At 39.3% G+C, this 13,007-nt stretch overlaps 1 protein-coding gene across 1 annotated transcript in view; it reads right to left on the reverse strand.

The window, feature by feature from the left end:
• Window positions 1-12,737, reverse strand: part of LOC124716738 — a 105,067-nt gene extending 92,330 nt beyond the window's left edge. Inside the window, exon 1 of the mRNA XM_047243281.1 lies at window positions 12,730-12,737. Coding sequence (XP_047099237.1) covers window positions 12,730-12,737 — 8 coding nt within the window. The remainder of the gene's footprint in view (window positions 1-12,729) is intronic.
• Window positions 12,738-13,007: the final 270 nt, after the last annotated feature.

Consider the following 13,007-nt stretch of genomic DNA (forward strand, 5'->3'; position numbering starts at 1 on the left):
CTGAAAACTCTTTCAACATTTGCATTGTGGGCAGGGAGTGAAAAGAAGTACTGCGCCATAATAAGCGATTCTCTGAACTGTTCGTTACACTGGCAAGATCTGAAAAACCTACACCATTTTTCATGTGCCATCAACTGATTCCATTGTTCACTGTCTGTTTCCACTTGTTTTACAAATGACTGTATATGAACTATTTCATCAAATAAGAGGCTGTCATTTACTAGAATTCCCTTTTCATTTAGCCACATTAAAGTATTTTCAACTATTGACCATTCTGGTGGTTCTGTGAGCATCATCCATGAGAATACAGAAAACTCAGCTATTCCCTGTAACCATCATAAAACGTTGATACTGTTATGTGAAATTTCTTAACAGACTGGTCATCACAATCATTCAGCAGTTTTTTTACACTTAGTGGTACAAAATGGTCATGTTTCCTTGAATTTAGACTTGTCAAAGCTTTATTTAAGACTACTAATACTTCACATATGAAATTATTCTGTTTTTCAATGCTCAGAATGGATTGTTGGAAAACACTCATTTGTGAATCTACAAAAAGTAAATAACATTCATTTATAGGATCACTGAAAAAACTCTTTAACATTGCAGGGCACTTGGAGTTAGACTATGACAAAAAGTAAGATTTCAAAGGTTCATACATTTTCAAGATCCTTTCTAAGGCTGGCAACAATGAAAGCCACCTTGTTTTGGAAAAGGAAAGTAAATTTTTGAAAGTGACACCAACAAATTCACAGAATTCAGTGAGTTCTGCAACACGAATAGAAAAAAATATGAAAATGGTTGTACAACTTCATGACAATACAGTCAATGTCAACAGGTAAAAAAAATTACAGTTAGTATTGTCTGCACCAAATGCAACACACTTTGAGATGTTACTGAATGACTGTATAACATGAGAAAGATAATTGTAAATAGTTTCGGACTTTTCGTTATGCAATTCATCAAGATCAAGCAATTTCGTCTGCAGTCCACCCTCACTTACAGAAAAATACTGAACTATCACAGGAAAATTTTTTCTGATGCCCATGGTTGCTAGCGTCAGTAGATATTGAAAAGTATTTTGCACTGTTTACAGGAGATATTACCTGTTTTTGGGAATGTGGAGCTATAACATTGTCGATAATTGCTTCAAACTTTATTCTTCCACACGAAACATTTTCTGCAATCTTAGAATCAGGAAAATTTTTTCTGTTTAGTTGAACACTGCAGTCATTAGAACGATAGCTTTGTGTTTAATAAACAACATGGAATGACAGGGTTCCTTCTGCTGCAGCTACGTTTTTCTGTTCCTGTGTATTTGAAGTTACAAAATATCTCGTCATTTTTTTCCAGGATCATGCCGATCGAAGATTCTTCCTGTGTTTCTCTGATTCCATATGATGCTTGAGATCTGCAGCACCACCATGAGACACGGATACAGCACAGTTACACACGTTACATTTTGCTGAACAGTCATTGTCTGTAGCAGTGAAACAAGGAAATTTCCTCTGAAGCTCTTCCGAAAACTTTGATTTTTGTTTCGGCATCGCCACGACGTGTTAGCACTTCACGAAACTGATACTGAGTGCTGACAACAATGGCAAGCAAAAGCAAAGAAAATAAGAGTACGCAACAATTATAGTGCTTAAGCTGTACATTATCTGGGGTACCAACGTACGGAATGTCAGTTTCAATTGATAGTTTATAAAATCGACACTCAGAAAATATTTTAACCACTTTGTAAATGTCTGAAAATAATCTTTGAAAATTGGGAGAAATTGCTTGCTTTTTTTTTTTTTAAAAAAAAAAAAGTCGGGACAAACTTTTGAGCCTCAAAAAACCGGAGAATCCCGATTAATCGGGACGTACGGTCACCCTACCTGGGGTTCATTAAATAACCTGAGAAATCTGTAGTAAAACTTATTCTGCTTGTAGTGTACTAAACGGGAGGTAATTTACACACATGAAGTGGCCGAAATACTCAGCCTGGTGGAATTCACTGATGCGATTTATACCGTTAAATGTCTTAAATGCTATGAAATGGTTGCTGCATGACGTATGGTTCCTGCAGAAATCTTAAGACATTGTCTCTTTGTTGTAGTTAATGGAAGTCATACTTGCTGATAAAGTGGGATTAACTGCATCAGGGTGATTTGTCTGTAACAGTGATAAAGGCTGCAAATAAACCGTTGCTATCCACCCACAGACAGCTTAAAGTGAAGCCTACAAAGTGTGAAGGTCAGTTTCCGGGATGAGGCAACTTCCATAAATCAATTAGAATCGGTGCTGTTTGTGTCGTTTTCTGACAGCTACATAGTTGAAAGATGATTCCTATCTCCTTATCGCACGAGTTGCGAGGGTTCCACAGGGTAAAATTAGATGACCTCTGGTCCTGCAGAACTCTCGTCCTTCTTATTCTTCAGAACGTAAGTATAAACGTATGACATAAGTCTCCCTCTATGAGTAGTCACAGACTTCAAAGTAATAATCTGATTTATTGATGTATTTAGATAAAGTTGATCTTTTCCAAGTAAAGGATCACAAACGACGGAATCCCTGTAATATCAGACTAACATTCTTTTTTATTAATCGTTGTTAATGCTTTCCCACGGAAGGCTTCCGCTCGACTTTTTCCTTGGAGCGACTTAGACCAACATCGACTCAAAGGAAGGCCTCGGCGCTTGTTCGTGACGTCACGTCAGCTAGGCACGGCGAACGCCAGGTCTGTTGCAGGCATACTCATAATGCTGGTGCCTCCCTCTCTGACACAGGAAAATGTGAAACTATTGACGGTAGTTGACCAAAACACATTGTTCTGAGAGATTTCTGCAATTAATTAATTGTGCAATTCATTACACTTCTTAACAAATAGTGTACTCCTGAACTTAAATTTCCACCTGTTTTAAAGATTGACATACTAACACAACTCCATGTCCAGCAGCAACAGAATTCGTACTTATTTACCTTATTTGTAAATCTGGGGAAGTTACGTTTGTACTGGGTTGTTTGTACAAGAAACTGTGAACATATTGGTGCTCTTCTTTAGGTATCTCGGTTGACTATGGGGTGAGGAGCACTGAATGTTAATGAAAAATCTTGCGATTGTACACGTTGGGGGAGGGGGTGGGGGACAGAAGAAGAGGCAAAAGAGAGATACCTGTTTTATCAAATAAATTTTTTTATCTCATAAAGTTTCTCCTTTCAGTTGGAAGAGGGGAATATTTATCTTTTCTAACGTGCATGTTTAAAAAAATTTAAGCTCAGCAGTATTTTCGATGTATGAAGCCATTTTTGTGGTGTCACCGCCAGACACCTCACTTGCTAGGTGGTAGCCTTTAAATCGGCCGCGGTCCGTTAGTATACGTCGGACTCGCGTGTCGCCACTATCAGTGATTGCAGACCGAGCGCCGCCACACGGCAGGTCTAGACTAGAGAGACTCCCTAGCACTCGCCCCAGTTGTACAGCCGACTTTGCTAGCGATGGTTCACTGTCTACATACGCTCTCATTTGCAGAGACGACAGTTTAGCATAGCCTTCAGCTACGTCATTTGCTACGACCTAGCAAGACGCCATATTCGGTTACTATAAGTACTATCTTCAAGAATGTATTCTGAACAGATAATATTGTGAATCATGTTCCGTCAAGAGCGACGTTCATCATTAATGGATTAAAGTTAAGTATCAAATTAATTCCGTCCGCTTTCTGAATTCTAATTCCTTATCATGTTCCAGACCTCACGTCAGTATAGTCCTTCCCTCCTCACGCCAGCCTGCGTGAGCTAAAACGCGTTCATTTCGGCCTCCTATAGTATCACGGTGTTGGCTCTTCTGCCAACACAATTTTGTTTCCTGTTTAGAATTCCTTTCGTTGAAAACGACTGTAATCTAATGACTGGCAACAGTTGGACATTTACACATGTATATTAGTTCACATTTCCAGTGACGATGTCAAACGAAAATAAATAAATAAATAAAAGAAATGAGTTCATTGTAAGGGGGTTGGGGTAAGTTTCGATAACAAAATTGATCAAGTAAACTTGAATGTAAAATTTCCGAAGCTTGCAATGGGGCAAAGCGTCTTCTCATATTGATCTACGTTTGTTTCGTCAGGATTCAGTAGTACAGAACTATGATCTTCATTTGTAGTTTTACGATAGTAAGAAAATATTTCATCTAAATAAAACTGCAGAATACAAAACAATACAAAAAATGTTGTTAAAAAATAATAGATTTATAGTGATAAGACGCCCAGGCGTTTCTGCCTGCAACAGACCTGGCGTTCGCCGTGCCTAGCTGACGTGACGTCACCCACAAGCGCCGAGGCCTTCCTTTGAGTCGGTGTCGCTTAGACCGCGTTAAGGTCTCTCTGCTACGCCTGTGCTGACGTCATAGCATCGGCCACTGCACCCACAAACCCACGCGCAGGCCAATGAGTACCTCAAGAAAAGAACCCTTAATCTAATACACGTTATATAAATAAATAACTAATTCGCAAATCGAACTCTTACTTAGTGCTAACTCATGTCAATTCAAAACAACATTGATCCCCTCCCTCCAAACCAACCAACCAATCAATACAACAATATTATATGTTCGCTCATTCATAATCACTGTCGAGAATACAGAAATTTTAAATCGAAAGGATATTCATGAGGATCTCCCACACTAAAACCTCATAATGATACAATAGGAACCTACTTGGGACAGTTTTTTTTGTCATCAAAATTGCTGTTGAAGCCAGTGATCATGAGATGGCTTAAAATCTTGTCTTTAAGGAAAGCCAGAAAACTTTAGCATAAATGCTGAACTAAAACAAGACTCCAAACAGCAGCTCTGTGTCTGTGGGCGCTGTTTGGAAAGGTGTTGAGCACCTGTTACGACATTGTGATTTGGCCTTGGCAGTAAACAACATATGGCGCTGCAGCACTGTAGTCGCGAAACAAACTCATGAGCCGATAAGGTTTGAACAGGATGGGCAAAAGGCTACAACAGGGACCTAAGCATGCAGCTATGTCGGTTCCAGCTCTCAGGTCTTACAAAAATAAACCATTTTCTCGCAGTCCATACAAACAGGGTTATTCTGATATGTTATACGAACTTCAGGGTCCACAGAACTCTACACAAAACAATCCATATCCTCCCACTCCTCTGGCAACATCTTATACTGGTCGAGAAACTATTATTAACAGCCTTTGTGCTTTAATAATGCAGATCTTTCTTTTTCTTAAAAATGAAACAGACATGCTAACGACACAGGCTCTTATACATAATATTATTGAAGACTTCTGCAAACCTGACAATGGCTTTTAAAATACTCCAGTGGAATGCACGGTCAGCAGTCTCGAACATCTACATCTACATCTTCATGATTACTCTGCAATTCACATTTAAGAGCTTGGCAGAGGGTTCATCGAACCACAATCATACTATCTCTCTACCATTCCACACCCGAACAGCGCGCGGGAAAAACGAACACCTAAACCTTTCTGTTCGAGCTCTGATTTCTCTTATTTTATTTTGATGATCATTCCTACCTATGTCGGTTGGTCTCAACAAAATATTTTCGCATTCGGAAGAGAAAGTTGGTGACTGAAATTTCGTAAATAGATCTCGCCGCGACGAAAAACGTCTTTGCTTTAATGACTTCCATCCCAACTGGCGTATCATATCTGCCACACTCTCTCCCCTATTACGTGATAATACAAAACGAGCTGCCCTTTTTTGCACCCTTTCGATGTCCTCCGTCAATCCCACCTGGTAAGGATCCCACACCGCGCAGCAATATTCTGACAGAGGACAAACGAGTGTAGTGTAAGCTGTCTCTTTAGTGGACTTGTTGCATCTTCTAAGTGTCCTGCAAATGAAACGCAACCTTTGGCTCGCCTTCCCCACAATATTATCTATGTGGTCTTTCCAACTGAAGTTGTTCGTAATTTTAACACCCAGTTACTTAGTTGAACTGACAGCCTTGAGAATTGCACTATTTATCGAGTAATCGAATTCCAACGGATTTCTTTTGGAACTCGTGTGGATCACCTCACACTTTTCTTTATTTAGCGTCAACTGCCACCTACCATACCATACAGCAATCTTTTCTAAATCGCTTTGCAACTGATACCGGTCTTCGGATGACCTTACTAGACGGTAAATTACAGCATCATCTGCGAACAACCTAAGAGAACTGCTCAGATTGTCACCCAGGTCATTTATATAGATCAGGAACAGCACAGGTCCCAGGACGCTTCCCTGGGGAATACCCGATATCACTTCAGTTTTACTCGATGATTTGCCATCTATTACTACGAACTGCAACCTTCCTGACAGGAAATCACGAATCCAGTCGCACAACTGAGATGATACCCCATAGGCCCGCAGCTTGATTAGAAGTCGCTTGTAAGGAACGGTGTCAAAAGCTTTCCGGAAATCTAGAAATCGGGAGCTTAGCACCAACCACATACCGGTAGCTTGTATTTGCGAAACTTGATTCCATCCAACCCAGCAAATACAGTTCAAAGGATACGCTGTTCTCATAAACGACAGAGACGATGGAAAAGGAGGAGGAGTAACCATTTTGATTAGAGAGACGGTTAAGTTTAAAAATTGGACGTCACTATTAGGACAACAGAATGCCAGGTAGTTGCTGCTGTAATTTACACTCCTAACGGCGCATTCACCAACGTCATCATTTACGAACCACCTAAGCGTAAAATACAAGATCTTTCACTGGATCAGATTGTAGTCCAGCTTCAAACGCCATTTCTCCTTTGTGCAGACTTCAACGCGCACCAACCACTCACTATGGGGTTGCGGAATAGATGACGAGGATGGCAGAGAGTTAGTTACTCTTTTTGAAAAGTTCAGTTTGATTCTTCTAAATGATAGTTCTCCTACTATGATACATAACCCAAACAGATGACCGTCGGCCGTCGATTTGACATCGTGCTCTGTTGACTTCAGCCGTGTAACGGAGTTGACGGTCAAACGAGACCCTCTTGGCTCAGATCATTTCCCTCTGGAAATCACAGTAGACTTACCTATAAATACAGTAGAAATTATCTGCCCAAACAGCAGGTGGAAAATTAGGGATGCTGACTGGCCAAAGTATGCTGCTACAGTCCAGGTGAAGTTTCAATCTCTTAACAATTTGTTAGCTACGAAAGAGGCCTTCCAACAGCTAATTTCAATTATTGAAGACGCTGCAACAATTTCCATTCCAAGAAAAAAGAAAGTCATCGTTTTGAAGCAACGGCCCCCAGTCTGGTGGACACTGGAGTGCTCTAGCGCCATAGCACAGCGAAAACTTGCGTGCAATAACTTCTGTAAACAACGAAATGCAGAGAACTCCAGTGCATATCGGAAAATAGCAGTGAAAGTTCGAAGGCGGTTAAAAGACTGTAAAAAGAATAGCTGGCAAAATTTCTGTGAATCTTTAAATAACAATGTTAGTATCGCTGATGTTTGGAAGAAATTAAGATTTTTCAAAAACAAAAACGCCACTATGCGTCAGCCATTAAGTGACGCATGGCTTGAAGACTTTGTGAGTTTAATCTCACCAGCTTCCGCAGCCAAGCAGCCATATTGGCCCCGAGAGCAACGAGATTACAATTATCCGCTCGTGGTACCGTTTTCGTATGTAGAACTGACGAATGGCATTAAAAAGAGAGTAACTTCCACTCTCGGTAAGGACAATATACACTATCAGATGATAGAAAATCTCCCAGACATAGCACTCAGAAAACTGTGTCAGATATTTAACCAGATATGGATGAATGGCACGGTAATAGAAGATTGGAGCACTCAAGTAGTGGTACCCATACTGAAACCACATAAGGATGAAGAGCAGGCCAAATCATATAGATCTATTTCTCTTTCTTCCTGTATCGGCAAAACTTTAGAACGCCTGGTAAAAAATCGCTTGAAATGGTGGTTGGAATCAAATCAGACCCTATCATCGAGTCAGTATGGGTTTAGAAAAGGCAAGGGAACAATAGATAATGTAAATATCTTAACCTCAGAGACCTATGACGCAACAACAAAAAAAGAGAATGTAACAGCTGTATTCCTGGATATAGTTGGAGCATATGATGAAAGGTATCTGTTGGATTGCTTTCATGTTAATTTCTTAAATCTGTTGTCATTTACGACACACATTCCACTTCTAAATTTACTGTGGTGTTTCTGACTCTATCTGGGAGGAGACTGAGCAGTGGAACGTGTTACTTTTACACATAATAAAGACCGATCTGTCACACTACTACAGTTTAAAACACAGTCTATATGTAATTCATGTCACACAGTCTCATACGGAACCTATATCCGCTTTCTTTTATATACTGTATATAAGATACTGTCATCCCCCTTCCCTTCTGTGTGAAAGTATGAATGAGCAAATGTATTTCTAGTTGCATGCTCGATGGTAGCAGACGAGCTGGTCTGCTAGAGAACAGTAGGACCAACGTCGGAACAGGTAGCTACGCTTTCTAAAAGCAAAGAGGTTTCTATTCTTGGTATGGTCCTGTCCGTCCCTTGTCATGTTGGTATAGGAAGCTGCCTCTCTTGTCACTTCCGTTTGTATCTGTGAAGCACCCTCGGTACGGGCCCACGCCAGTCTGTCCGCGGTGAGCGTCTGAAGTGGTAAGATCTCCGTTTAAGCGCGTCTCTGCTATGTCCGTAGGACAATGGATTTCTTAAGTTCAGCCTAACTGAAAATTTAATCACCTTTATTTCAGGTTTATATATAAAATATCTAATGTTATCTTAAATTGCAACACAGTGTAATTTGAGTGTGAAGTTCAGAATATCTTCCAGTAGTTGCTTTGTCACTACTTTGTGAGTAAAGTGGAACCACGTGATGATGATCCGTAACTCTAACTAAGATCATCAATCTTAAATGCGAATGTGCATGAGATTATAATGTCTCGTCTTGACAATTGTTTGACCCATCAGGTTAATAGTAAGACGATAGTAACCAGTTCGAGGTTTTTCTTTTGTAAATTGCGATAATTTTAATTATCAAAATTATTGTGGAGCTACACTCTTTGTGTAAACCAAGTTGACCACGTGAAGCATGTGGTGTAATCATCAAAGTAGCCCTCAGCTATTCTTTTTGGAAAGATTTCACAGTGAGTTAGTATGAATTTAGTATAACCAGTGTGTGGTAATTTCATGACGGACAGGATTTCGCTACGAACATAATTTCTTTGGGTGAAAATTGAATCGGTTGGTTGTGGTTAATTTTCTCTTGCATATGTTTCAACGTTCTTCGTGTGTTATTTTATGAATGCAGTGTTGTATGCAGTCTCCCAATCTTGGCTCCATATTTGATGTGTTCCGTAAGATTATAAACTCACATTTTCACAATTCTAAATAAGGCACCGGTTTAGTTATGAATCAAGCTTAATATGCTGAAATTTTAACGGAACAATGGTCATCATTAAAATAAATGTCCAAATATAAACTGATTTATTTCTTTTTATTTAAATTCTCTTTATACATTATATATATATATATATATATATATATATATATATATATATATATATATATATCACCGGTTGTCGTAAGATGACTATTAAAAGATTATAATTAATGTTAGTCTGGTTGAGAATTGAGAATTTGGTAAGCTAGACTGGATACCTGGTGAAACAGTTGCTCAGTAGTTTGTCGTAAGATGACTATTAAAAGATTATAATCAATGTTAGTCTGGTTGAGAATTTGGTAAGCTAGACTGGATACCTGGTGAAACAGTTGCTCAGTAATGCAAGGTTAACTTTCCCAGATAGCTCACAGCTTTTAACGCGCTTTCAGAACAACTTAATGCATCAACATTACAATGATAATGTTCTTAAACTTGTGTTGCTACAGAAGTTGGAAACCATAGAAATCCCGCCACAACGGATATATGGAATCAGCTCTTTTCTCGCTGAAAGACACATATGGGTTCGGTTCCAAAATAAATTAATTGGACCACGTCGTCTTACAACAGGTCTTCCACAAGGAGCTATCCTCAGCCCCCTACTCTTTGCACTACACACTAACGAGCTGGCGAGGATTATCTCTTTTCCAGTTAAAATCCTCCAGTATGTAGATGAATTTGTTTGTATGTGTCGACCAAAGGAATGGATCAGGCTGTGTGTGAGCTATCAAAGGCGATGGGCACACTGGATCAAACATTACGTAGCTGTGGGTTACAGATTTCGGAAGAAAAATCGGTACTTGTTCTTTCACGAACCAAACTATGGCAAGCTGCTTAAATAGTGTAGGACTTTCTGGTCATAAAATACCACTAAAATCCCAGGCAAAGTTTCTTGCTGTTCTCTTCGATTCCAGAATGAGTTGGATACCTCATATTCAAACCGTCGTCAGTATGTGTGAAAAAGCATTGAACCTCATCAGATCAGTGACAAAAGTATGGTGGGGGCTCACCCCAACACTCTGCTCACTCTCTACCACACGTTGATACTTTCCCATATAGACTACGGATTCACGGCCTATCACACTGCTGCTAACAAGTACCTAGGATAGGGTGACCAAATTACTTTCGGTGAAAACCGGGACACACTCACCCGGGTGCCAATGGACACCTCATTCCACATGTACCCAGGTTTCTTAATTTTAAATATTAATGTTTTGTTGATACATTTTGTTAACCCGATTATTATAACTAATAAGAGGATACAAAAGATTGATATAATCTAGATTATCTGTATAATTAATGACATTTAACAAACGTATGCAGTAATAAAGAAATGTATTACGATTTTACAAAATTTTACAGCCATTCAACTTTTAATCAATTAGTATTAACATGAGCTTTAATATTACTGAGCACTTGTAGATGGAATTGACTGTCCTTGGAGAAAAGGGTATTTTTCACTGCCTCCAGCCTTCTTCATCATGTCTTTGTTCTTTGAAACACAGTGATAAAACTCGGCACAATCCATTTTGTAGTTGTACAGGATCTGCAGGATTGCTTCAAGAAAGTCCACCTCCATTCTGTTTCTTTCATCAGTCCACTGGATATTCATGAACGAAATAATTCTTTACACATTGGCATTAGGGGCTGGGATTGCAAATACATACCTTGCAATTATTACCAACTCAGAGTAATGCTGAAGACAGTCACAGCTTTTAAAAAAACTCACCCACTTCTCATGACATTCCAATAGTGGTTTTTTTCATCATTCCACTTGTGAAGACTTTCTTCAACAAAATTTGTCAGTATGCCGAACTGATCAAAGAGAATGGAATCATCGATTTCAATCTCTTTACTCTTCAAGTAAGAAACTGTCTCTTCAACACTTTCCCACTTTGGCACTCTCTTCAGTAACATCCAATCGAACACCGGCGATGAGGGTAAATATGAGGCGCTCCACTTGCTGAGATATTCTACACATGTGTCATAAAACTTGTTAACTTCTTCTCTAAAACTCCTTTCCGCTACTTCTGATACTTCTGCTCTTTTAAGGACAGATTTAACATTAAAAGAAATGACCTGCTGTTCTCTCCTCTTAGTAACAGTTTCCAGAGTATTTTTTTAAAAAATATTTTACCTCTATTACACTTTTCGTGCTTCCTTCAATTTCCTTTATCCTATGCTGCAAAGTGCTAAGTTGACTGTGAATGAACCATAAGTAGGCTTCACTTAAAGGGTTACTGAAAACTGAACCAATGTTTTGGGGGCTTTGTCTTCATTTAGGAAAAAAATCTTTTAACGGTTCAAACAGGCGGATTACTCTTTCAACTGCTGGAAACAGTGATAACCAGCGAGTTTTCGAGTGACACATTACATTCATATATTCAGTGCCCACATAATCACAGAACTGCTTAAGCCTCTCTGTTCTAACAGTATATATGTAAAAGTGTGAGTATACCTTCATGACGATAGTTTCAACATCACAGCTTAAACTGTCAGCAGATGTCTGCACGCTATTGTGTAAAACATGTGCAGGGCACCCTATGCCTTCAATGTTTTCATGCAATGTTGCCTTTAATTTGGTAAATACGTTGTATTTGCCTTGTCTTTTTAAACCACCAAAGTTTGTGTTGATGTTGTATCCACAAAACGCCACACATTTATTTTTCTCAAGATCAAACATTTCGGTAGTATTCATACAAAATCTTGAAATTTCGTCAGATCTTTCATTAGATAGGGAACTCACCTTCAAAAGTTTGGTCTGAATTCCCTGATTAATATCGAAAAACTGAACAACAAACGGTGGCCTTATGATTGCTGGCATCAGTGGATATCCCGTAGAAAGAAGACTTTGTGATGTATTCAAGGCTTTCCTTTACACTCTGGGGAGCAATAACTCCTTTCACTAAGGCTGACACTTTAGTTCTTGCTGAACTAAACTTTTTTTGCAATGGAAGAATCATCAAACATAATGCCATTAAGCTTATTAGTACAATCACTAGATAGTTAAGTTTGGTGATGTTTTACCGTGTGGTAGGCTAATGTAAGCTCGGCTGCTCGAACTTTCGTCTCTTCACTTGACTGATGTTTCACAAAATAATTTTGTAGAGTTTTACTGCAGCTCGGTGCACTGTATTTGTTGATGTGTTTCTTTGACCTGATGTGATCAACTACGTCTGAACGTCCACCATGACTTATACCCCAGATCACGTAAGAAACAGATTGACCGTCCTTACGGCGGAATAGGCAACCGTAAAAATAGTTTTCCCGTCGGTCAATTGATGTCACAGGCGACGCTACAATGCTAACTGACCTGTCCATGTCGCGGAATTGGCAACGCTGTATCTTCGGTGACGTGAATGACGCTGATTTGCGTTCGGCTAGAGCGCTGTGCGCGAAATGCATTCGTCACACTGCTGACTGTAGCTCATGATCGGCTGTGGTTTTTCCCGAGTTTTCAATCTAAGAATGTAGATTAGCTCCTGTAATTCTACAAACCACGTTTATTTCTCACAATCACATGCGAAATGAAAGAGACGAAAAGTAACACACAAACATTTCTCGCGAGTTACTGTTTAAATGCAGACTATA

Source organism: Schistocerca piceifrons, chromosome 9 (assembly GCF_021461385.2).
Source record: "Schistocerca piceifrons isolate TAMUIC-IGC-003096 chromosome 9, iqSchPice1.1, whole genome shotgun sequence".
NCBI lineage: Eukaryota > Metazoa > Arthropoda > Insecta > Orthoptera > Acrididae > Schistocerca > Schistocerca piceifrons.